General features: G+C 43.4%; 1 protein-coding gene across 1 annotated transcript in view; it reads right to left on the reverse strand.

Moving 5' to 3' along the window:
* Nucleotides 1-19,600: 19,600 nt before the first annotated feature.
* VIPR2 (vasoactive intestinal peptide receptor 2) overlaps nt 19,601-27,278 on the reverse strand; it is a 64,323-nt gene continuing 56,645 nt past the window's right edge. Inside the window, exons 10-13 of the mRNA XM_075271543.1 lie at nt 26,240-26,331; nt 22,713-22,842; nt 22,581-22,622; nt 19,601-20,566 (exon numbers count right to left, since the gene is read on the reverse strand). Of these exons, the coding sequence (XP_075127644.1) occupies nt 20,393-20,566; nt 22,581-22,622; nt 22,713-22,842; nt 26,240-26,331 (438 nt within the window). The 3' untranslated portion in view covers nt 19,601-20,392. The remainder of the gene's footprint in view (nt 20,567-22,580; nt 22,623-22,712; nt 22,843-26,239; nt 26,332-27,278) is intronic.

The raw sequence follows: 27,278 nt of genomic DNA on the forward strand, positions 1-27,278 counted from the left end.
AGCAAAAACTGGTAAAATATTTAATATATGGGAGTTGTAGTTTTGCAACAGCTGCAAGGCCACATTGACAGGTGACCCTGCAGCTGTACGGGGACGCATAGAGTGTTTTTAGTTATACCATTTTGGGGAATATCTATTGCTTAGATCACTTTTTATTGAAAAAAAAAAATCGGTGGTTTATGATATATGATTTTCTACTTTTATATATATATTCTAGGGACAGGAGGTGATTTAGAACTTTTATTTATTTCATATTTTTATTATATATTTTTAAAGCTTTTTTTTTTTTCTTACTATTTTATAGAGACCAGCCGCAATACTAATACAGCAGTGACAGGCCTGGGAGCCTCATTAGGCTCCCGGCTGTCACCCGAACAGGTCGGCTCCTGCGATATCGCCGCGCAGGAGCCGGCCTGCAACTTTACAGGTACGGGGCTGGTGGGGACCGGCCCCGGGGGAGAAGGGGCCGCTGATACTGACCCGGCATCCGCTGTACTAGAGAGGCGGATGCCGGCAAGGGATAGAGGCCGGGGCCTGAGACATCGCTGCCCTGCCCTGCATGAAGCCAGCGGCGGGGGGACGGAGGAGCGGAATAGCATCACTCCTCCCGCTGCTGGCTTCATGCAGGGCAGGGCAGCGATGTCGCAGGCCCCGGCACCTGTAATGGCGTCTATCACTTGCCGACTTCCGCCTCTCTATTAGAGCGGGTGCCAGGCGCCACATTCGGCCTATAAGACGCACCCTTCTTTTCCCCCCAAATTTTGGGGAAAAAAAGTGCGTCTTATAGTCCGAAAAATACGGTATATATACACCGAATGGCCATTATATTGGAGACAATTACCCTTATCTGATTGTGGCTGCTCTTAATGGAAATTAGTCTCGCAACCGCAGAGTGCAGCATAAAATGAAGTGAATCGGTTCTGTGGATCACTTTCATTAAGGATTCACATTAAGATAGGAAAATAAAGTCATCTGAGTGACATTCAGCAGGGCATGGCCATTGGTGCTAGACAAGGGGAAGAGGATCCTGTGGACAACTCATCAATAAAAGGGGGCAGAAAAGGATGTAAAGAATCATTGTGATAAATAGGTGGGGCAGAGTCAAGCAAGTTGCAAGCGCAAACAACACCAGTGCACCAACTAATGTGTCTGAAGGTACAATCTTCTATTCCTTAGCATGGATGAGCTATAACAGTTGACGACCAGTTTGAATACAGTGGGCAAAACCATGCAAAAATTAGATCATTGATGAGTGGAAAAACATGGCCTGGTGATAGCATGGGGTCCCGCAGGTTTTCCTTTCGGCACACAGCACCACCTGCGGGTCAATCCAGCTCTCGCCCTCGGACAGTGAGGTTTGTGGAGTCTAAGTCCAGCGTTTGGCCTACTGAGCATGCTCGGATTTTATGGATACGCTCTGAGGCTAAGTCTCATTCTCCGCCTACTGAGCATGCTCAGACTTTTTGAAGACGCTCTGAGGCGAAGTCCCATTCTCTCCCTACTGAGCATGCTCAGACATTTTGGAGGCGCTCAGAGGCTAAGTCCCATTCCACCCATACTGGGCATGCCCAGTGAGGTTATGGCCGCTGCCCTGTGGGCGGGGACTTGCCTTTATATGGTGTGAGCCGACGCCCGCCGGGTGCTCACACTTTGACTATTACTTTGAGACAGGAGGTCAGGGCTAGCTTTCTGTTAATGCCAGGTTGCCAGTTCAGATATTCTAGTTAGGATTTCTGGGTACTGCGGGTAGGGAACTGAATAGCCTGTTGGTTCTGTCCAGCAATATTGTAGCAAATAAGCTGTTGTGGAGCCTTTTGTGTTTCTGACCAGGGGTGACATTTAACCCTTGGAAGCCTAGGTTGCAGCCTATACTCAGGTGCAGTTCCCCAGCAAGTTACTGGTGAACCATTGTTGCTGCCTGTTCACACTAAAGCTGCACAAAAAACACTTGCCCAGTGAAGTCAACTGGTATAACCCTCTTTGCAGCCGGTTCACAGTGGAGCTGCGCAAACGCTTTCACCCAGTGAAGTTAACTGGTGAATGTGCGTTGCCCCCTGTTTACACTTGAGCTGCACGAACATACTGCTGATTCACTCAAATGGCCGCCCTTCTGGGGCTTGTGGACCTCGACTGCAGCGACTACCACAGTCAAGAGGGTTCTGTCAAAATAATCATATATATATATATATATATATATATATATATATATATACAGAACCGTAACACCTGGCCATATATGTCAGATAGTGGGTGCACGGGAAGGCTCAGTGGTCAGTACTGCAACCTTACAGTTCAAATCCAACCAAAGACGACATCTGCGAGGAGTTTGTATGTTCTCCATGTGTTTGGGTGGGTTTCCTTGGAGTACTTCAGTTTCCTCCCACACTCCAAAGACATACTGATAGGGAATGTAGATTGTGAGTCCTATATGGGACAGTGAGTGACAACATCTGTATAGTGCTGTGAAACATGATGGCGCTATATAAGTAAGAGAAATAAAAAAAGAAATACATTTCTGTGACACGATGTTGATGGAAGAGGAACATGCTGCCATATGTTGTTCATCAAGTCAGTGTTGATCAGCTGACTATCTTAGGTATTAGGTCCCATGCGCACGACCGAGTGGGGCTCTGATACTCTGCTTGGATCTGATAATTATAAAGCAGGTCCTATCCCGCTCCGTGATACTGGAACGGGACGGAACCCCCTTTGAAATGAATCATGGAAGACACTTGGATGACACTCAGATGTATAGACTATCTCCCAACAGATGATGTTGAGGGCTAACATTATTCCTTTTCTCAGAAGAGATATACCTCTGCTGGATGGGCCTTGCACATCTTATGTCTGTATCTGTGGAGTGGCGCCTATTAAACAATGCAAGAGTTGAAGCTGGTGGAGGGGGTGAAAGGGCCTCTTTAATGTATGGAGGACATGACAGCTGGATGCTACTATTCCCTTTGAGATTGAACAGTATCAGGGTATAGTCACAGGAGGAATGGCAACCCCCAGCATAAATTATATACTGTCTTAAACCCATATTTATGTATTTTCCAGTCTCCCAATCGGAGAAGGTGGCAACAGGACAATCATTTGTGTGAATACTCTAGATACTGGAAAACACATCAGAAGAAAGGCCAACATGACTCTAAGAGCAAAGGCAAATACTTGTTACAATGTAGTCAGAGTTCTGTATACTGGATACTGATAATATCTCGCTGCTGCAGAAAGTCACATTCCTCCGTTATTGTCAGATTGGACACATTATTCCAGGACACTGCCTGAATGTGGTAAAACAAATTAGATAGATGCGCAGGTTCAGAATGAACAAAACATGCGACTTTAGAGACATCATGGCTCTGTATGGTATAAATTCTAGCATTATCAAAGAAATAAGATTTTATTTTATTTTATTTTAAATTTCAGCATAATGTTGTCCAACATATAAGGATGAAGGTAGTCAGGTGGTCAGATACAGAACATAGCCATTAGGCACACATTCATTGACTGTTTTGAGAAACCAATGGTTCATGAGAACATTTTGTATTGTTAGCAATTTTTATTGTTATCTTGACAATCCCAAGCTTGTCGTACATTTGTCTAGAGCTGGCATCCTCGCCATCGGTTCTTGACTTTATTTGGGAACCTTATCCTATTTTTTTTTTTACCATATTCTCAGAGTTTTGGAATTATTCATGAACCTTTTGGATGAGCCAATCCTCCTCTACAACAAGTCTCCATACTCATCTGCTATGTAGCTGGAGTCTACAGGCTTTGTAGGTTAAAGAGTAGAGATGAGCGAACAGTGTTCTATCGAACTCATGTTCGATCGGATATTAGGCTGTTCGGCATGTTCGAATCGAATCGAACACCGCGTGGTAAAGTGCGCCATTACTCGATTCCCCTCCCACCTTCCCTGGCGCCTTTTTTGCTCCAATAACAGCGCAGGGTAGGTGGGACAGGAACTACCACACCGGTGACGTTGAGAAAAGTAGGCAAAACCCATTGGCTGCCGAAAACATGTGACCTCTAATTTAAAAGAACAGTGCCGCCCAGGTTCGCGTCATTCTGAGCTTGCAATTCACCGAGGACGGATGTTTCCGTCCAGCTAGCTAGGGCTTAGATTCTGGGTAGGCAGGGACAGGCTAGGATAGGAAGGAGAAGACAACCACAACAGCTCTTGTAAGAGCTAAATTCCAGGGAGAAGCTTGTCAGTGTAACGTGGCACTGACGGGCTCAATCGCCGCAACCCAGCTTTCCCAGGATCCTGAATGGAATACACTGTCAGTGTATTCCCGTATACCCGATATATACCCCGATACCCGTTCCAACGGTGTGCCCCCCCACCTTCACCCCAGAAATACCCTGCAAGTCCCCTAGCAATAGAATTGGGGCTATATACACCCACAATTTTTACTACTGGTATACAGTGCCATTGTCTGACTGGGAATTCAAAGAATATATTGGGGTTATAAATACCCTCATTTCTTGCTACTGCCATATAGTGCCAGTTTCTGACTGGTAATTCAAAGAACATATTGGGGTTACGTGCACCCACAATTCTTACTACTGGTATACAGTGCCATTGTCTGACTGGGAATTCAAAGAATATATTGGGGTTACGTGCACCCACAATTTTTACTACTGGTATACAGTGCCATTGTCTGACTGGGAATTCAAAGAATATATTGGGAATACAAATACCCTCATTTCTTGCTACTGCCATATAGTGCCAGTTTCTGACTGGTAATTCAAAGAATATATTGGGGTTACGTGCACCCACAATTTTTACTACTGGTATACAGTGCCATTGTCTGACTGGGAATTCAAAGAATATATTGGGAATACAAATACCCTCATTTCTTGCTACTGGTATATAGTGCCAGTGTCTGACTGGGAATTCAAAGAATATATTGGGAATACAAATACCCTCATTTCTTGCTACTGCCATATAGTGCCAGTGTCTGACTGGGAATTCAAAGAATATATTGGGAATACAAATACCCTCATTTCTTGCTACTGCCATATAGTGCCAGTGTCTGACTGGGAATTCAAAGAATATATTGGGGTTACGTGCACCCACAATTTTTACTACTGGTATACAGTGCCATTGTCTGACTGGGAATTCAAAGAATATATTGGGAATACAAATACCCTCATTTCTTGCTACTGCCATATAGTGCCAGTTTCTGACTGGTAATTCAAAGAATATATTGGGGTTACATGCACCCACAATTTTTACTACTGGTATACAGTGCCATTGTCTGACTGGGAATTCAAAGAATATATTGGGAATACAAATACCCTCATTTCTTGCTACTGCCATATAGTGCCAGTGTCTGACTGGGAATTCAAAGAATATATTGGGGTTACGTGCACCCACAATTTTTACTACTGGTATACAGTGCCATTGTCTGACTGGGAATTCAAAGAATATATTGGGAATACAAATACCCTCATTTTTTGCTACTGCCATATAGTGCCAGTGTCTGACTGGGAATTCAAAGAATATATTGGGAATACAAATACCCTCATTTCTTGCTACTGCCATATAGTGCCAGTGTCTGACTGGGAATTCAAAGAATATATTGGGGTTACGTGCACCCACAATTTTTACTACTGGTATACAGTGCCATTGTCTGACTGGGAATTCAAAGAATATATTGGGAATACAAATACCCTCATTTCTTGCTACTGCCATATAGTGCCAGTGTCTGACTGGTAATTCAAAGAATATATTGGGGTTACGTGCACCCACAATTTTTACTACTGGTATACAGTGCCATTGTCTGGGAATTCAAAGAATATATTGGGAATACAAATACCCTCATTTCTTGCTACTGCCATATAGTGCCAGTTTCTGACTGGTAATTCAAAGAATATATTGGGGTTACGTACACCCACAATTTTTACTACTGGTATACAGTGCCATTGTCTGACTGGGAATTCAAAGAATATATTGGGAATACAAATACCCTCATTTCTTGCTACTGCCATATAGTGCCAGTTTCTGACTGGTAATTCAAAGAATATATTGGGGTTACGTGCACCCACAATTTTTACTACTGGTATACAGTGCCATTGTCTGACTGGGAATTCAAAGAATATATTGGGAATACAAATACCCTCATTTCTTGCTACTGCCATATAGTGCCAGTGTCTGACTGGGAATTCAAAGAATATATTGGGGTTACGTGCACCCACAATTTTTACTACTGGTATACAGTGCCATTGTCTGACTGGGAATTCAAAGAATATATTGGGAATACAAATACCCTCATTTCTTGCTACTGCCATATAGTGCCAGTGTCTGACTGGGAATTCAAAGAATATATTGGGAATACAAATACCCTCATTTCTTGCTACTGCCATATAGTGCCAGTGTCTGACTGGGAATTCAAAGAATATATTGGGGTAGCTAGAGGCAGAGGCAGAGGTCAGCAGCTTAGGCGAAGCCAGGCCACACCCGGAATCTCCCAAGATGTTCCAGTTCGTACCCAGCCCCGAAAAACTCCCACCTCGAGGGCACGTTTCTCGAAGGTGTGGAGTTTTTTCAAGGAATGCGCCGAGGACAGATATAGTGTTGTCTGCACAATTTGCCTCTCGAAATTGATTAGGGGCTCTGAGAAGAGCAACCTGTCCACCACTTCAATGCGCCGTCATTTGGAATCCAAGCACTGGAATCAGTGGCAGGCAGCAACGGCAGGACAAAGGCCGCCTGCCGTTCACGCCACTGCCACTGCCTCTGCCACTGCCTCTGCCTCTGCCACTGCCACTGCTGACTGTGCTGGCGATGCACTCCAGAGGACGAGCCAGGACACCACTTCATCTGCCTCCGCCACTTTGTTGACTTCTACCTCATCCTCCCCTGGTCCTGTCTTATCTCCTTCTCCTGCACCATCAAAGGCACCATCAGGCGTTTCTTTACAACAACCCACCATCTCTCAGACATTGGAGCGGCGGCAGAAATACACTGCTAACCACCCACACGCGCAAGCCTTGAACGCCAACATCGCTAAACTGCTGGCCCAGGAGATGTTGGCGTTCCGGCTTGTTGAAACTCCCGCCTTCCTGGACCTGATGGCAACTGCGGCACCTCGCTATGCCGTCCCTAGCCGTCACTACTTCTCCCGGTGTGCCGTCCCCGCCTTGCACCAGCACGTGTCACTCAACATCAGGCGGGCCCTTAGTTCCGCGCTTTGCACAAAGGTCCACTTGACCACCGACGCGTGGACAAGTGCATGCGGACAGGGACGCTACATTTCACTGACGGCACACTGGGTGAATGTAGTTGAGGCTGGGACTGCTTCCCAAACTGGCCCGGTGTACCTCGTCTCCCCGCCTAACATTCCTGGCAGGGACACGAGAAGAACACCCCCCTCCTCCTCCTCCTCTACCGCCTCCTCCTCCGCCACCGCCTCCTCCTCCGCTGTTAGATTGACCCCAGCTACGAGTTGGAAACGTTGCAGCACTGGCGTTGGTAGACGTCAGCAGGCTGTGCTGAAGCTGATCAGCTTGGGGGACAGACAGCACACTGCCTCCGAGGTGAGGGATGCCCTCCTCGATGAGACGGCAATATGGTTTGAGCCGCTGCACCTGGGCCCAGGCATGGTCGTTTGTGATAACGGCCGGAACCTGGTAGCAGCTCTGGAGCTTGCCGGACTCCAACATGTTCCATGCCTGGCCCACGTCTTCAACCTAGTGGTGCAACGTTTCCTAAAGAGCTACCCCAATGTTCCAGAGCTACTGGTGAAAGTGCGGCGCATGTGCGCCCACTTTCGCAAGTCGACAGTAGCCGCTGCTAGCTTAAAATCTCTCCAGCAATGCCTGCATGTGCCACAACACCGGCTTTTGTGCGACGTCCCCACACGCTGGAACTCAACGTTTCAGATGTTGAATAGAGTGGTTGAGCAGCAGAGACCTTTGATGGAATACCAGCTACAAAACCCTAGGGTGCCACAAAGTCAGCTGCCTCAGTTTCACATCCATGAGTGGCCATGGATGAGAGACCTTTGTGACATCCTACGGGTCTTTGAGGAGTCCACAAGGAGGGTGAGCTCTGAGGATGCGATGGTGAGCTTTACAATCCCGCTCTTGTGTGTTCTGAGAGAATCCCTGATTGACATCAGGGATAACTCAGATCACACAGAGGAGTTAGGGATAGCATCCGATCCGTCACAGCTGGAGAGTAGGTCCACACATCTGTCCGCTTCACTGCGTTTAATGGAGGAGGAGGAGGAGGAGGAGGAGGAGGAAGAAGAGTTGTCCGATGATGTGATGGTGATACAGGAGGCTTCCGGGCAACTTCGAATCGTCCCATTGTTGCAGCGCGGATGGGTAGACATGGAGGATGAGGAGGAAATGGAGATTGAACTTTCCGGTGGGGCCAGAGGAGTCATGCCAACTAACACTGTGGCAGACATGGCTGAGTTCATGTTGGGGTGCTTTACAACCGACAAGCGTATTGTCAAAATCATGGAGGACAACCAGTACTGGATCTTTGCTATCCTTGACCCCCGGTATAAAAACAACATCTCGTCTTTTATTCCGGTAGAGGGGAGGGCCAATCGCATCAATGCTTGCCACAGGCAATTGGTGCAGAATATGATGGAGATGTTTCCAGCATGTGACGTTGGCGGCAGGGAGGGCAGTTCCTCCAGTAGGCAACCAAGTTCTCACCGGTCCACACAAACGAGGGGCACACTGTCTAAGGTCTGGGACACCTTGATGGCACCCCCTCGCCAAAGTGCCGCCACGGAGGGTCCTAGTGTCACCAGGCGTGAGAAGTATAGGCGCATGTTGCGGGAATACCTTTCCGACCACAGCCCTGTCCTCTCCGACCCCTCTGCGCCCTACACGTATTGGGTGTCGAAGTTGGACCTGTGGCTTGAACTTGCCCTATATGCCTTGGAGGTGCTGTCCTGTCCTGCCGCCAGCGTCCTATCTGAGAGGGTGTTCAGTGCAGCCGGTGGCATCATCACTGACAAGCGCACCCGTCTGTCAGCTGAGAGTGCCGACCGGCTCACTTTGATAAAAATGAACCACCATTGGGTAGAGCCGTCATTTTTGTGCCCACCTGTGTAAAGCACCCCAACATGAAACTCCATGTCTGTACTCAACCTCTCCAATTCCTCCGCATCCACATACTCATCCACCATAAGCGTTGCACAATTCTGCTAATACTAGGCTCCCTCCACCCTGATTTCCTCCAACTCTGCTGGTTAGAGGCTCCCTCCACCCTGATTTCCACCAACTCTGCTGGTTAGAGGCTCCCTCCACCATGAATTTGCCCAAACTGGGCTGTTTAGAGGCTCCCTCCACCATGAATTGGTCCAAACTGGGGTTTTTAGAGGCTCCCTCCACCATGAATTGGTCCAAACTGGGCTGTTTAGCGGCTCCCTCCACCATGAATTGGTCCAAACTTGGCTGTTTAGAGGCTCCCTCCACCATTAATTGGTCCAAACTGGGCTGGTTAGAGGCTCCCTCCACCATGAATTGGTCCAAACTGGGTTTTTTAGAGGCTCCCTCCACCATGAATTTGCCCAAACTGGGCTGTTTAGAGGCTCCCTCCACCATGAATTGGTCCAAACTGGGCTGGTTAGAGGTTCCCTCCACCATGAATTTCCCAAAACTTGGCTGTTTAGAGGCTCCCTCCACCATTAATTGGTCCAAACTGGGCTGGTTAGAGGCTCCCTCCACCATGAATTTGCCCAAACTGGGCTGTTTAGAGGCTCCCTCCACCATGAATTGGTCCAAACTGGGTTTTTTAGAGGCTCCCTCCACCATGAATTGGTCCAAACTGGGCTGTTTAGAGGCTCCCTCCACCATGAATTTGCCCAAACTGGGCTGGTTAGAGGCTCCCTCCACCATGAATTGGTCCAAACTGGGCTGGTTAGAGGCTCCCTCCACCATGAATTTGCCCAAACTGGGCTGTTTAGAGGCTCCCTCCACCATGAATTGGTCCAAACTGGGTTTTTTAGAGGCTCCCTCCACCATGAATTGGTCCAAACTGGGCTGTTTAGAGGCTCCCTCCACCATGAATTTGCCCAAACTGGGCTGGTTAGAGGCTCCCTCCACCATGAATTGGTCCAAACTGGGGTTTTTAGAGGCTCCCTCCACCATGAATTGGTCCAAACTTGGCTGTTTAGAGGCTCCCTCCACCATTAATTGGTCCAAACTGGGCTGGTTAGAGGCTCCCTCCACCATGAATTGGTCCAAACTGGGTTTTTTAGAGGCTCCCTCCACCATGAATTGGTCCAAACTGGGGTTTTTAGAGGCTCCCTCCACCATGAATTTGCCCAAACTGGGCTGTTTAGAGGCTCCCTCCACCATGAATTGGTCCAAACTGGGTTTTTTAGAGGCTCCCTCCACCATGAATTTGCCCAAACTGGGCTGGTTAGAGGCTCCCTCCACCATGAATTGGTCCAAACTGGGCTGGTTAGAGGCTCCCTCCACCATGAATTTGCCCAAACTGGGCTGGTTAGAGGCTCCCTCCACCATGAATTGGTCCAAACTGGGGTTTTTAGAGGCTCCCTCCACCATGAATTTGCCCAAACTGGGGTGTTTAGAGGCTCCCTCCACCATGAATTTGCCCAAACTCTGCTGGTTAGAGGCTCAATCCACCCTGATTTTCAAAACAAATGTTGGTGCCAACCTCAACTTACTACAAGGGCCAAATTCACTGCTGGTGACAAGCTCTCCTCACTGCAAGTGCCAAATACACATGTTTCAAGGTGTTTTCCTACTGTCAGAGAGGTGGTATTGAGTGTGTAAAGTGTGTAGTCGTTAGGCTGTGATGTTGGGGTAATAGAGGGTCTTTGGTGTGTTAGATGCCCCCAGACATGCTTCCCCTGCTGTCCCAGTGTCATTCCAGAGGTGTTGGCATCATTTCCTGGGGTGTCATAGTGGACTTGGTGACCCTCCAGACACGGATTTGGGTTTCCCCCTTAACGAGTATCTGTTCCCCATAGACTATAATGGGGTTCGAAACCCATTCGAACACACGAACATTGAGCGGCTGTTCGAATCGAATTTCGAACCTCGAACATTTTAGTGTTCGCTCATCTCTATTAAAGAGTAAATGTGATAATGAAATATATAAAGCTTTAATAGAGGAATGATGTAAAACCCTGTAGGATGAATATCTAAATACGACAGTGCTTTGTGCATTTATCATTTTTACAGGGGGACTGGCAGGAAATTCCATCTACTCTGACCATGGGCAGCATGAAATACAGGGTTCCATAGTACAAAGAATGTTAGAGATAGGGATGGGTAAAAGTCTACAATGGCTGGCTTCTATCCAACTTCTCCCAACCCGTCTCGGCTTGATTGTTCTTATGCAATTGATACACAGACCTGTCCATCAAGCTGAAGCAGGTCAGCAAACCAGAGAGGGGCCGCCCAGTGAACACTTATTCTCATTTCCAGTTCATTCTTTCAGATTAAAGGATACGGTAGGTCTTTGTAATGTCGGAGCCTGCAAATATTCCATGTGTGTGGTTTGGACAGCATCAATCTCATGACAATCTCCCTTTAATAAGTCCTTACAATGATGAAAGTTTTGAAAGCCAGGCTAAGTAGCTTCCAGCTACACCTATTCTAAATTCTGAATCTATTGTTGTTAACCATGTCCAGTACCTATAACCATGTCTAGTACCTGTAACCATGTCCAGTATCTGTGACCACGCCTAGTACCTGTAACCATGTCTAGTTTCTATTTGTGAAAAACACTACAGAATTAAGAGTAAAATAGATCTTTGAGGACCTTATCTTGTGAGGATGATGTCTCAACAGAACCTGCACCAACTGCTTTTGACGGAAGGTAATGGGGGAATGGTGACCTGTTTGTATGAGAGGGGAAACCATGGATAGTGTCTGAGAGAAGGGACTCTAGGGAGCAGAGTATGTGGGAGGAAGACGAGATATTTGTACAGAAGAGGTAGGGCAGGAGAACAGGGCCAGAGCCTTAATGAATCTGTCGTCACATGGAAATTCTTAACAGAAAGACAGGAAGTATGGAATAGCAGAGCGAGACCTCCTGATAACATGGCAACCCATGCTAGAAAAAAGAGGTCATAAGAAAAGACATTGTCAGGAGAAGCCTATTCCTATTGAGGGGATGGTCTTTCAGACAATATAACTATTAGTTTAACTAAAAATCCATTTAACTTGAAGCTCCTGGATCCCAGTGAAAGATCTGTAACAGGAGCCAGCAACTGCCATGTGCCATTTATAATACTGGTGATTTCTTAAATGGCAGGGGGTCCTTTGGTCACCACAACCCTTTATAGCTTTGTAGGTTCCCACAGTGTGGCAACTGTACATGTTCAAAATCCTTCCCATCTTTAACAGCCAATGGCTATATGTTCTTGCAGGTAAACAAACATATTACCTTCAATTTCTGCTCCCATTGGCTACCATGGGTGGACAGGGTTTCGACCCGTGTAGTAGCAGTATCCTGGAAACCTTTATTGGCATTAGTCAGTGCAGTGTTTCACGGTTTTAGGTAATGTAGACTATGGTTCTAGGCATTTCTCCGTACATGACACTCTTGTGTTCCCTGGTATGACCTTGCACGGCATCATTTAAAAGTCCACAACATCTTTAGACAATTCAGGATGTTCATAGCAAAGGTTGTCAGCCTTTGTATAATCATAGAAATACAAACTATGTCTGTATTCATACCCTCAGGTTGAGAAAGACAGAGGTTGAAAGGATGAACTATACCCGTGACATCAGCGTGTTTACTGCCACTTACCAGAAATAGCGTTTTCCGACTTCTATAAAATCAAGTGAATTAAGAGGAATTAAATGAACGTGACCCACGGACTGTGAAAGTGTGATACCCAGACCAAAACCTGCCAGACCTAATACTGGTTACCTTATGTGTGCGGCTGAAGCCAAGGGCATGTAACCCTGGGTGTAAGGACTGCAGTCTCTCAGACTATGTGCTGTCTTCTATTTTATTTATATGTATATTTATGATTACTTATCAGAGCCTCGTCTGCTGCAGAACCCCTTTTTTTAAGAGAAAATGGGAAAAATACATGGTGAGGTTGAAAAAACGTACATTGTCTAGTTTACCCTACAGTATTCCTGCAATGTTGATCTGGAGGAAGGCATAAACCCCCATGAGACAGAAGTCAATTTTCATCTTAGAAGAAAAATTTATTTCCAACCACAAATATTGCAGAATAAATCCGTGGATCAACAACCTATCACCGGTAATCTAGTACATATAACGTGTAATATTACCTGCAAGAAAGACTTCCAGACCCTTATTTAACTCTTTCAATGAATTTTCCACCATGAATTCCTTATGACAAATTCCACAGTCAGCAGTTCCATGGTCTCTCTGCTCTTACAGTAAAGAATCCCCTTCTATGTTGGTGTGAAACGTTCTTTCCTCTATTTATAGATCTCTATACTGACATTTCATATGTTTAGTTATATTAAAAAAATACAGTCTGCAACTAAAAAAAATCTGAGTGTCCATAATGTGGGGCCTCAGGCTGAGGCTAAATCCCTACGTTGCGGAATCGCAGCATTTTTTTTGTTGAAGATTTTGTTGCGTCGTTTTGGAGCCCGATCCAGGACTGGGTTGCGCAAAATGTAGAAGTGTATGTATTTTAGATATATCTCCTATTTCACTTGTAACCATTCTTGGCTTTTGCTCAAAAAGACTTAATAAAATCTGCAAGAAAAAAAAGCTGCATTTCTGTAATGTGGGACCTCAGCCTAAGGCTAAAGCCCCACGTTGCGGAAAGGCAGGTTTTTTTGTTGTAGATTTTGTTGCGGTGTTTTGAGCCAAAGCCAGGAGTGGATTGAACAAAAGGGATCTTTCCCATCCCTTTTGTAGCCATTCTTGGCTTTGGCTCAAAAACTGCAACAAAATCTGCAACAAAAAAGCTGCCTTTCCGCAACGTAGGGCCTTTTACTGCAGCAAAAAAGCGCTGTGGGAAAAACCTTGGCGGTAACACATCATGGATCTTCGTGCAGCTCTTTAGACAGAAAGTTTGCTGAGTTTTTCTCTGTGCACTTTTTGTTACAATTATACCTATGGGGAAAACGCATTTCTATAGGTATAATTGACATGCTGCGATTTCCAAAACTGTGCTAGTTTTGGAAATTGCGGTGTGTCCGCATTGTGGTTTTTACCGCAAAGTGGACATGGGATTCCCTAGAATCCCATCCACTTTTCCCTTACTGTAAAACACAGTGTTTTTTCCCGCTGCGTTTCCACCTCGGGCAAATCGCAGTGTTTCCGTCCCATGGGGCCCCGGCCTAAAGCGGTTTTTATCATGTGTATCTATGACCCTTTGATGTATCTAATGATTTTAATTGTTTTGGCAGCAGCTGCCTGGTACCAGATGCTACTGATAAAACAGCTACAGCAGCGCTCTGCGAACATCACCAAAGCCTATATAAAAAAGAGCGGGAAATGCATTGCTGCCATATGTTACAGATTTGCGGCTGTTAGTTACTATACATATAAATTTGAGGTTCTTTGTATGTAGGATTCAAGGTTGTGATAGCCCATCTGCCTTGACAATGCCATCTCATTCAGGTGGGAACCTAGACCGAAACATACCTAGGAACATAGCTTTTACATTATGACTCCTGATCGACCTCCAGTGCATGACCTGTAAGGAACTATATAGCAATGAAAATCGCACCTTGACTGAATTTGATAAACCACTCATGTTCATATAAGACATGAGTCGATTGGAGATGTGTAGAAATTTATGAGATTTTCTATCAATTTGTTCAAAAACATATTTATGCATACTTGCCAACTCTACCATAATATACTGTACAGGAGGCCTCCTGAGTAAAGGGATACCACCCAAAAGATAAACTCCGAGATGTGCTGCCAATTCTTCAGGCTAAGGCCCCACGTTGTGGAAATGCGACTGACTCTGCCGCAGAATCTGTGTGAAGATAGGGCATGCCACATTTTTTTTCCGCTAGCTGAAAAAAATCGCTAGCGGAATAAAACTTCGAGTGACTCCCATTAAAATGAACGGGAGGCGTTTTTCAGGCGGATTTTGAGGCGGATCCCACATCAATATCCACCTGCAAACTCTGTGTGAACATATGCTAAGAATAAAACAGCTTCAGAACATGATTCAGGAATATATATATATATATATATATATATATATATATATCCACCATTACGTCCAATATTAACATTGTGAGTAGAGATGAGCGAACACTGTTCAGATCAGCCGATCTGAACAGCACGCTCCCATAGAAATGAATAGAAGCACCTGTGACGCTGACTTTGCAGGTGGCCGGCCGGCGTCACAGGTGCTTCGATTCATTTCTATGGGAGCGTGCTGTTCGGATCGGCTGATCCAAACAGTGTTCGCTTATCTCTAATTGTGAGTATAATTCCACTACTAGGACTTGGTGGCTCTATAGATTGGACTTGATGGATTTGTCCTTATCCAACCCTACAGAATGATAATAACCATAGAGACAATATTCCTTAGAAACAGATTTATTAAAATCCGAGCATCCCCATGCTTTCAGAAACAGTAGCAGGAAATTATTAATTTTACACAACAATCCATTTATTACTGAATGTGTAAGTATCTTTCAGACAAAATTAATAATGTACATATATACAAAATGATATTAGTATAGGCCTCATCTATCAAAACAGGACACAGGCCTTGTCGCCTATAGCAACCAATCACAGAGCAGTTCTCATTTTGCCAGAGCAGTTTATCAAATGAAAGCTGAGCTCTGATTGGCTGCTATGGGAAACAAAGTTTTGTTAGGCTCTGTTCACACGTCTGTCATCCATCTCAGACACTGTAGCGCAGTTTGCTGAACAATTTTTCCTCAAATATAAGAAAATTTCTATTGAAAATGTGAACAGAGCCTTAGATGAGACCCCAATTTTTTTTGTTTGCACTGTACAACACATATAAATGACTAATGACATTTACACACAAATGAAAATATGGCTCCCATATGCCTTGAACTCTGATCCAATGTTTTCCAATGATTTATTTTTGCATTCTGTTGAATGTATAGTCTTTTCTGTGCGCATGCTCAGATATAGGCGATTCTGCCATTTGCATATGTGCATATACTAAATACGTTCAGCACCTGCACAGAATGGATGATTATGTAGATAATCTGTTTTCCCTTAGTCCCAACAGTGGCACAAGGCTCCGTATTGTGTCGCTGGTGGGACGACAGGGAAGAGGATCTGTCTGCCAAAGAAAATGGTCACGTGGATAAATCACATGTCTGCAGCCATCTTGTGCCCTAAGGAGGTAGCACTTATTGTTTGCATAGCCCATAGATTGGAAGTCAGAGGCCTTCTGCTATTTTTATGGATAAACCCTTTACATTAAAATATGCATTTTTTTAAAATGAGAATAGTTATACTTAGCTAAGGGCTTTGGTGTCTCCTTTGCAATTGGAAGTGCACTGGAATATATCTATGCAGTGTTATCTATAAGGTATGTCCTATAAAATTCACCCATTTATCAGAATATTTGGAGATGTGAACTGGTACAGATAAAACCAATTTAAATCTGAATTTTCCAAAAGTTCAACCCAAACCCAAAACTTTTGAGGTTTGTCACCCATGATGTCACATGACGTCAGCCAGTAGGTTGGAAGAGAAGACAGAGGGACTGGGTAGAGTGACTTATCCCATGCAATATGTCCCATCCTATGAATATATCCATGTAAGGAAAGGGCTTATATCAACTTCCGAGGTTAAAGACATTGCTGAAATTCCATTTATTATTACTGTACGCTGGTCACAATTTTTGGGGAATAAAGCACTTACCATTAATGTCTGTACAGCCTTCTGACAACAGAGACTAGCTATGTAACTAGATAAATACCTAAAAAACACTGTAAATTAGCATATAAAGGGATAAAGAAGTACCAATATGAATTTCGCAGAACCTGCAGTGTACACTAAAGTGTGGGTGCATCTTAGCAAAGATCAAAATAAGGCCCTCATTCTAGTGCCAGGATTTGCTGCCAAGGACAGAACGGACTGATGTTTGTTTTCTTCCATATCCAATAGCAAAGGAGTTGGATTCCTGCAGAGCTGGCGCCCCTATCACCAAGGGCCCCTTAGCAGCTGCCTGAAATTGATATGCAGACCGGTCAAATGACAATAGTGTCACATCACAATCACAAAGAGGAGATACACCATTTGCCCAAGTTCCATGGACCCTTCATTTTGCTGATTGGGGTTGTGACAGAAGTCGAACCTATCAAAAGGATGGATCAGAAGAATCCTTTAATTTCCCCATTTTAAGGTAAATATAATGTATTGAAAAGTGTTTTTTTTCCATTAATATAGCTGTATTGAGGCTTGTGTTTGGTGGGACAAGCTGCACTTTTTATTGGTACCAGTTTGGATACTTCATAAATGTTTTTTTAAAATTATAAATCATTAGTAGGTTTGTTATTTTTTATTCATTTTTTTAAAATACATTTTGCTATTCTAATTTTTTTCTTTATTTTTTTTTTTATAATTCCATTAGGGGGCTTATCCATGTGATTGTTTAATATAATACACTGCAGTACTTCTGTATTGCATTATATTATGCTTGTGTACAACTTGCAGGCATTCTATTAAAAGTATAAAGATGGCAGACCTTGGGGGTCTTCATGGGGACCCTGGTTGCCATACAATCCTGCAGCATTTAAGGGACTAAACTGTGCGGATCAGAATTATCTCTCATCCCGGCCATTGTAGCAGAGTGTCATCTTTAACAAACAGCTGACATGTCCTATACGTGACTCAGATTCAGTGCCTGTGACTACATCATTCCCATGCCCTAGATTTATGCTGTTTGATCTAACTACGGCATATCGTACTATGCTGCAAAAGTATTTAAAAAAACCTGTTAAATTGAATGCCCTTACTTTTTAGCTAAGCAAAGTAACAAACAATAGAATAGATAACTAACATTAGTTTTTGTGCGTCTACCTAAAGATGACCAAACCAGGTAGGAGAGGAGGGTGGAGGAACAAAGTGAAAGAAAAGAATAGATACCGGCACAGACATTTTGCTGTAGCTAACGGTAAGTTTGTATCTCAATCCAAGTGCTTTATTCACCTCAGTGTTGTGCAGGACTTCTCTATAGTGTTCTACTAGGGGCTTCTGCTTCTTATGAGTGAGTGGGAGAGAGTTGAGGAGCAGAATCTCCTATATTTAACTAGTGCTATCTATAGAAAACATCATAACATTTCTCTACCCCCAGCGCACAGACAACTGAAAATTAGAGATATATCCTACAGAGAGGAAAACTGTAAAAAAAATAAACAAAATATACACAGTATAATGGCCAAAAAATAGTGTCATTCCTTATGTACATACATATGAGAGCTTATTTTGAAAAGCCATCCAAAGGTTTAAGTACTTTTTTACAATAGGATGGAAGGGAACATGGAAATGGGTTGACTATACAATGTGGGAGAAGAAAAGTGAAGAGCTACAGATCAGTTTACCAGTAGTGCAGTGTAAAACTGCACTACTTGTGTCTCCAGGATCATATATATACACATACAAAAGATGTATGACAAGCACTGCTTAATGTCATAACAGGCACAAAGAAGCGTCACAGTTGTTACACACCACAAGAGTTAAAGAGAACCTGGCTCCCTTTCTGTTTGCTTACTTACAGTCACATTAAGACACTGCCTGATCTTAGAAGACTCCTATGGTGATAAGATGATCATCATATAATTGACATGCTATGATTTTCAAAAACATGAGTGTCTGAAAATGCAGCTTTTCCACTGTGTGGATGGGATTAACTAGAATCTCATTCACTTTCCAGGTAACGTTAAACGCTGTTTTTTTTCCCGCTGAGGCAAAAACATTGTGTTTCTGCAATGTGGGGCGTTAGCCTAAAGCTTGTGGGAATGTTTAAGGCTAAGGCCGCATGGGACGCTAAAGCCCTGCAGGAAAAACCACGGCGGGAATGCATTACGGTTCTTCCTGCAACACTATAAACAGAAAGTTCTCGAAGTTTTCCTCCATGAACTTTCTGTTACAGTTCTATCTACGCTGAAGATACCGGGGTTTCCATAGATATAATTGACATGCTACGATTTCCAAAATCGCACTGTGTTCATGCCACGGTGTTTCCCGTAGAGTGGGCATGGAATTCGCAAGAATCCCATCCATTTTCAAATTACTGTAAAATGCTGCTATTTTTCCCATGGTGTTTCCAACGCAGGCAAATCGTGGCATTTCCAACCCGTGGGGCCCTGGCCTAAGTAAGGAAGAAGGGCAGTCTAGACTCTAGCGCTTAATGCTTGTCATATCTAGCTTTTTCTCTAGTGCCCTTCTGGTCTGCACAGACAGGGAAATTTAATTGCAAAGGTTGTGGGAATGTTTAAGGAGGGAGGAAGGGCAGCTCCTTTGTTAGTGCATAGGGTCCATTCACACGGAGGAAAATGGTGAGGAATTTGGTGTGGAATTTCAATGCTGAAAAAAAGCCTTCCATTGACTTCAATGGGTTCCTCCGTGTAAATGGACCCTAAGTGTTTGTCCTGTCCAGCTTCTTCTTTAATGCACTTCTAATCTGTACAACTTGTGGGAATGTTTAAGGAATGGAGAAGGGCAGCTGTCCATACCCCTTGAGCCTAGCGCTTAGTGTTTGTCCTGTTCAGCTTCTTCTCTAGTGCCCTTCTGGTCTGTACAGATAGGGAAATTTAATTGTAAAGCTTGTGGGAATGTTTAAGGAGGGAAGAAGGGAAATTGGCCTGATCCCTTGAGTCTAGGAGACCGATTCTTCCATGTAAAAATACAAATGTTTATTTTTAAAATGTAAGCACTGCATATAGCAAATTGTGCTAGAAAATAAGCACAGAAAGGGGACAGATCCTCTTTAAGAGTGATGGAATACTGCATGTAAATTTAGCATATCCAAGGCATGCACAAGCTGTCCACAGTGATCCTGCCTCATACTTTACAATACTCATTTTCATGATTTACTGTTTTACACCTCAAATAAGTGACAAAATCATTTTGTTAGATATTTTCCATAAGTGTCATACATTTTACAGAAATTTACATAAATACACAGTTCTTTACCAGCTTTTACCAGTCCAATGAAACATAAACTTTAATGCTCAAATAAACTGAATACATCCACAATACATAAAAAAAGATACAACGTTATAATAAATTAGATTAAAATAAATGGATGGTAGTAAAGCCTAAAGAGCAGAAAGTGCTATGATGAATTCCTAACGTTCAGATAGTCCATTGGTCATCGGGGCTACAAAGCCCTTACTCACTGTACAGAAGTATCGTCTTCTCACCATTTATAGCCACATGCTATATTTAGTCCTTTACACCCTTGCCAAGTCCATTTCAGAGTTGCAGGTGTTATATGACCGTTGTTTCGGTTTGCATAATGGATGGCGCCCTTGAGTTGCGCTTAAGGTGAGATGTACATTCAGAGCCATTACGTGAAATGGATAGACTGTGGAGGCGGTAGTCTCGATTTAAGTATCTGTTCATATAAAGACTCCCCCATTTTCTTTTCAACTCTCCTTGAACCTAGTAAACATACAAAGAAAGAATATTTAATTGGTCAACAAGAAAACATTATTTTATTCCTTCCATTATATGTCAAGATAGGCCATCAATCTCTGATTGAATGACTATCTCAGCTGAGGCTGCTTGTCCGAGCTATACGGTGGATGGAGCTAGAGGTACACAGCTCCGTTTACTGTTTAGTGGTCATTCATGATTACTGCAGCTCAGCTCTCTTTCAGGTTAAGGATATGCCTAATATAAGAAACCAAGGAAACCCCAGTATATGGGTAAAGTGGTTAGGACGATAGGAAAATAGGGCGCCTCTCTTATCTATGGACAGTGTCCAGTATAGTGACTCACCCCATATAATACAATGGGTCTGAGCTGCACCAGTATGGATCTGCACTAAATGGACTGGACTACAATAATAGATGCAATATCTTTAATGCAAGTCTGAATGTAAGTCTGTGAGGACAATAGCTGGAGATATTCAGAGGTTAGAACCTGAAACGAGGCAAATAAGTGAAGTGAGTGCAAATGGACAGCACAAGGAACCGTAGTAGTATATGCTACAATTCACACAACCATTTTTCGACAGTAACCCCTGGTCTGTATGGAAAAACTGTAGCATACATATTTCAATGTGAGTTGTGGAGGACTTGGGGAGTGTAATAGATAGCTATCTCTGAGGCTCTCCAGATCTGTTTCTTCTATGGAATAACTAAATGGATGACAAATTGTTCATTTGTTGCAGGTGCGACCTTGGAGATTTTTCATACGTTCATGTGAAAGTCCTTCTTCATGGAATGCCATAAGGTACCCGAGTAATATATACAATGCCTAAAAATAGTGCCTGCCAACCCATTGCCTAAACAGCAATACCCAACTAGGGCATGAAGCTGCGTATTGAGGCGGCTTGTCCACAGGTTTCGGCTCTAAGGATGAGATTAGGGTGCAAGCTCTAGGCACGGGGATCCGCAGGTAAGGACAGATCATCTTGAGTAGTGACAAATGCTGTGTAATGTGAGTATATACAGGTTGCACACACAACTAAGCTCAGGTTTGACCATAAATGTTGACATGCTTACAGGTTTCCTATCTCCGTATTTATGGCTATATACTTTTAATATGCCATAAATACCTTATAGCTCCACATCCCAACTCTAGAACCTTCATCTTGAGATAGGGACCCATCTGTTGGCAAAAATGAATTTATAGGAGCCGTACATGCCTGTATTTCTCATTTCACTTAAACAGGAGGTTTGGAAATACCCAAAGCGGCCTGCTCAGCTTTATTCTGTGAACCCCATACAGACTGACTTCTCCATTCACTTTTGTGGACCCATTTTGAGGGTAGATATGACCCACATATATAAGATATTTAGGGCATATCCTACACTGTCTACCAATAAGTATTTGGACCCCTGCGGTAGAATAGAAAAACAACATTTATTCATACACAATAGTTGGTAGACCCCAGCAGATGCTTCCTTACGGATGGGATTGAGCGACACAATACTTCCGGACGCCTGGTGATACTCCTGGTGTATGTGAGCCATCGGTTGGGTGCGGTTTCTCTGGCCAGCACTTGTCGGTCTCTAACTCCCAGTTTCGCGGGTCTGTCGATTTGGGGCACGCTCCGATAATCATTGTTCACCTTCCACTTTGTAATCACATAGGTCACTGTCGATTTTGGATAATTCAGTTCACTTGTTATGTCCCTTAAGGATCGACCATTTCTGTGGTACCGCACAATTACCCCTTTCTCAAAATTGGACAACTCTGTACTTCATGGCATCTTCCATGCGACTAATGCCAATGCTGTTTGCTATTTAGCACCGGAAGGCGTGGCGTTCATCACGACCGCAGATATCTTCATTTGTAAAAACCTACCAAAGGCACTGGATATCTTCCAATTTTTGTGCAATCTTCATTTGTCTGGGTGTCCAAATACTTATTGGTAGACAGTGTATATAGATATACATACTGAGATGGTGATACCCCTTTAACTATCAAGAACATAAGTTGCACTTACCTCTGTATTCAGGAAACAGTATAGAATTGCCACAACCAGTCCCTATAAGATAAAATTCTAGGCTAAGTAAATGTATACTGGTAATGGAGGAGAATTTACATGCAGTATATATTTTCATGACTTCCGAATTACCTGAAATGATCCAATGCAAAGTTCAAACCATATCTGACATTCACTAAAACTCGATATCGGAAAAACAGCAAACACCATATAGTGAACTCCAAACAGCGGTATAAGTAATAGAGTAGATTTAGTGAGTCTCCTGGAATAAAGCAAAGAGTCTCTATGAAGACACAGCAGATTATTTTATAAGGTTTGTGAGGATATGTAATAGAATTAATGGATAATATGATTAGTGTTGTCTGACCTTTTACAGTAGAAATGCAGAAATACTTATAAATATATGTAAATATACATAAAATTACATTTACTTATCTTATACTCAACTGGCTGTTGTACAGCATGTCTTAAACTACTTGAAAACTTGTCGATAGTCACCCATTATAGTTTAGCCCAAATTAATGCACTAAATTCTTAAAATTTCCTATTTCTATGTGATTTTACCATCCAGTGTTCGGTGTAATGACGTTACGTCGCAGAATGCACAACTAATCTATTTCCAGGCAGACACTGAACAAGCAGGGAACGCTGCGAGATCTGAGTGTACAACTGCAGAATTGTGAATGCAACTGTAGATGGGAATAGGCACAGAATGGCTCACCATCAGCAAAGGGTGTGCAACATTTTCACTATTTAGGGGGTATTAAATTTATACTGTATATACATCCATTGGTGAATCTATTCTAAGGTGTCTTAAAGGGATTATCTTAAAGGGATTTAAACTCTGTCCGTACACTCTATGAGGCCCTTTTTCTATGTACCAGAATGGATTGCCATATCTACCATTCTCCGACCCTTGCAATAACAGCTGGATTTATGGCAATGAACTTGCCACTGAAGTTTCTCCCTAAAATAATGATTTCTTAGGCTAAGGCTCCATGGGACGTCCTGCAGCAATAAAGCGCTGTGGGAAAAACCGTGGCGGCAACTTTAGCAGCACTTTAAACAGAAAATTTGTGGACTTTCTGTAACAATTGTACCAAAGGGGGAAACACGAGCGTTTCTGTAGATAGATTTGATATGCAATGATTTCCAAAACTGCACTAGTTTTGGAAATTAAATATCACTGAGTGAGTAACTATTAAAATGTAACTTTTATTAAGTCCGTATAAAATTGATTCATAAAAATGAGTAGTCCAAAAAAGAAAGTGTAAGAGGACAGAACAATTACTGATATGCCTGTGGTATAATATAGTCACCACTCTATTTTTGCGGCTATTTCAGTCCTACAGACACTCTAACACAAAACCCTAAGGCTGCATTCACACTGAGTAACGCTGGCGTTTTTTGTGCTTATTTTTGCACATAGCGCCGCGTTAACGCCAGGTAACGCCGCGTTAGCGCCGTGCTATTTTGCGGTGGCGTTGCCCGGCGTAAACGCGGCGCTATGTGCAAAAATAAGCACAAAAAACGCCAGCGTTACTCAGTGTGAATGCAGCCTTAAAGGGATTGTCCCATCACAAGGATCCTATCTATACTGCTTGTTAATGTGAATGTAAGACTTTTCCTAAATACATTGCTTCAGCAAAACTGCTTTGTTTGTCCACTATCTTACTGTATTCAAGTCATAAGTCAAGTGATGTATCTGCTGCTCTCAGGGGGGAGGGAGGAGGGGCTAAGTGCACGGGAGCGAGCCTGGAGGGGGGTAGTTTACACTTTGGGGGGGGAAGGGGCCACCAATACAGACCCAGCATCCGCTGTAATAGAGAGGCGGATGCCAGGGACTGTAGACGCCGGAACAGGTGAAGCCAGCAGCGGCAGGAGTGATGCTGATATTCCGGAGGGGGGGGGGGCGGAGGAGCGGAATAGCAGCATTGCTCCTGCCGCTGCTGGCTTCACCTGTGCCAGCGTCTACACTCCCCGGCATCTGCCTCTCTGTTACAGCGGATTCCAGGTCTGTATTACATTGTGAAGGCTGTACGACCGATGCCTAGTGCATCGGCAGCGCACACGCAGGGCCAGCGGCATAGAAGCGATGACTTCTCGCCGCTGGCTTTGCATATGTAACCCCGCCCACCAATGACGCAACAAAGCCGGAAGACAGAAGAATTTACTGCAGCGAAGACTAGTGAGTATGCGACGTGGGAATACCCCTTTAAACAGCAAAATCTGCAACAAAAAGCTGCGTTTCCACAACTTAGTATGAAGGGCTCTATTACAGATTTTTCATTGGAGCTCAGGAGCTTTTATATTACTCCACTGAAAGGACATGTAAAATTAGATTTTTATTTTTCATGCGACTGCGCTTGTCGCAAATTAGGCAAATTACCAATGGAAATGCTAGCAAGGAGCTAAAAAACCCAAAAACTATTGCGTAAGGCTCTGTTCACATTACCTTATTTGAACACAGTGGATGAAGCCAGAGAGCCCCCATACACAATAGAGGCCAAGATAGTGTCCTTCTGGCCTCTGTCGAGGTGGTTTGTGTTATTATACTTTTTTTTTTTTTTTTTTTAACTATACAGAAGAATAGAGTTAGATGATACTTTACTACGTAAAAATAAATACTGAGAAGAATTCTTTTTTTACATTTTTTTTTTAAATCAAAGCCTATGTTGATGTACATCACAACAACCCATCCAAAAGCATACCAACCATAGGCAGACCCCGCAGCTGCTATAGGGCCCAACGCTGATCAACCCCTGCTTTACAAGAGATTTAATGTAATTTCCTGCAGCCGCCACTAAGGGGAGCACTGTTTAAGGAGATTTTACAGCTTCTATGCAAGGGGTTGGACATGGGATAAGTGTTCAAACTCTGGGTCACCAGTGATTAAAAGGAGAGGGGGGGGGGGGGGGAACAAAAGTTCCCCTAAAGCCTGGTTTGTGTCCGGTGCTCCATTCACCTGTATATGGCTTTAGACGCATTACAGTTGCTGCAGCCCCATAGAAGTGTATAGAGTGCTGGTCACACAAGCTCACTGGTGCTCCAGTCACAAGGAAGCCTTAGGAGGAATTTCGGTCCCCCACATTCCTGATCATTGGGTGACTTGGCAATTGGACCCCCAGCGATCCAACAATATCCCCTGTCCTATGGGTAAGTATCCATAATGGCACAACTCCTTTAAGTTCAATGGTAGTGGTATTATTTCTTATGTACTGAGCTCCCCCTACTGGTGACTACAGGGAACAAGTATTATCATGTAAAACTGACCGCATCGTACAGAAGGGCTGGGGTCTCACACCATAAAAATGTATTAAGAGAAGTATGTCTCTTAATAATTTTGGCACACTTCGCTCTGACATGGCTGTTCATTAGAGTGGCAGACTGTATGCCAGTCTTAATAAATTGACCCCATGGTGTTCAGAATGAGTACTATTCTAATAAACTACCTTGATGATGCAAAATGTGATTTTTTTTTTAAATTAAAAAATTCCTTGACGTTATATAACCATCACAGGTTGGGGCAGTTACCATAGTTTGCTATGGGACTCTATGATATCTGTGTACGCCCCTACATCCATTGGCTGTATACATCTAGAAATCCTAATGTGCCAGTGCCTGTTCCTTTAACACATGACGCTCACAGTAACACCTACTTGAATTGTGACTGGTCATTGCCACCCACATCAGGAGATCTCAACTTCTGCAGCAGAATCCGGATGATATTAATAAATAGACAGAAGTTTACCTGCAAATAATGACAAAGGTTCTTCCATTATTACTTTCTAGTGTGTCATAAAATCTAGTACTGCATTGTGTTAATCTATGGACAAGGGGTGGATGAAAGGGAGTAATGCATGTATAACCCTGGAGGGGCATAGCCCTGTAAAGGGGCTGAATGCACAAAGCTATAGGATTATTTTAATCACATTTGCTATACAGTATATGCTGGGAAAGCGCAACAACTCCATTTACATAACAAATATCCAAAAATGTAGAGGCCAGTATATATTAATATATAATTTTTACTGTATAAAAAAAGTGCAGTCATGTACACTTTGCAGAATATCCCCATTAAAATACAATAGTGGTAATAATAAAGTAATGCTATGTTCACACTAGCGTTCAGCCTACTGAAGAACCGCCAAATAGAGGCAAATAGAGAGACTGCTGTAGATAGGGGTAAGTTTTGTATCTCACTCCACTGTACTATGAGTTTATGAAAGGTTAAGTATGTTTTAATCAATTCATAGACTTTGCACAATGCTGGCTTAAAAGAACAGAACATATAGATTCTATTTTAAGCATGACATATATACTGTAGGTATTGCAAAGAAATACTGCCGCTGATGCCATGTGATAAAAGACCCTATATGTATATCATGCTATAACAATATAGGAATTATTGTCATTAATATGTTATAAAGGGTGAGTAAGGCCTTATTCACACAAGAGTGGAAACAAGGCTATGTGACAATGGTTTTAACTACAGTGAGAGTGAATGAGCACATCCACATGTCTGTATTTTTACAGAGAGCTGAAGCGGACTGTTAGGGAGCCTTCACACGATGTAACGCTGCGCTCATTCTGATCGTAAAAACACATTCAGAATGAGCGTGTAAAAAGCAGCTCCCATTGACTTGAATGGGAGCCGCCATACGTGCACTCTCCATTGAAATCAATGGGAGGCTTTTT

Source organism: Leptodactylus fuscus, chromosome 4 (assembly GCF_031893055.1).
Source record: "Leptodactylus fuscus isolate aLepFus1 chromosome 4, aLepFus1.hap2, whole genome shotgun sequence".
NCBI lineage: Eukaryota > Metazoa > Chordata > Amphibia > Anura > Leptodactylidae > Leptodactylus > Leptodactylus fuscus.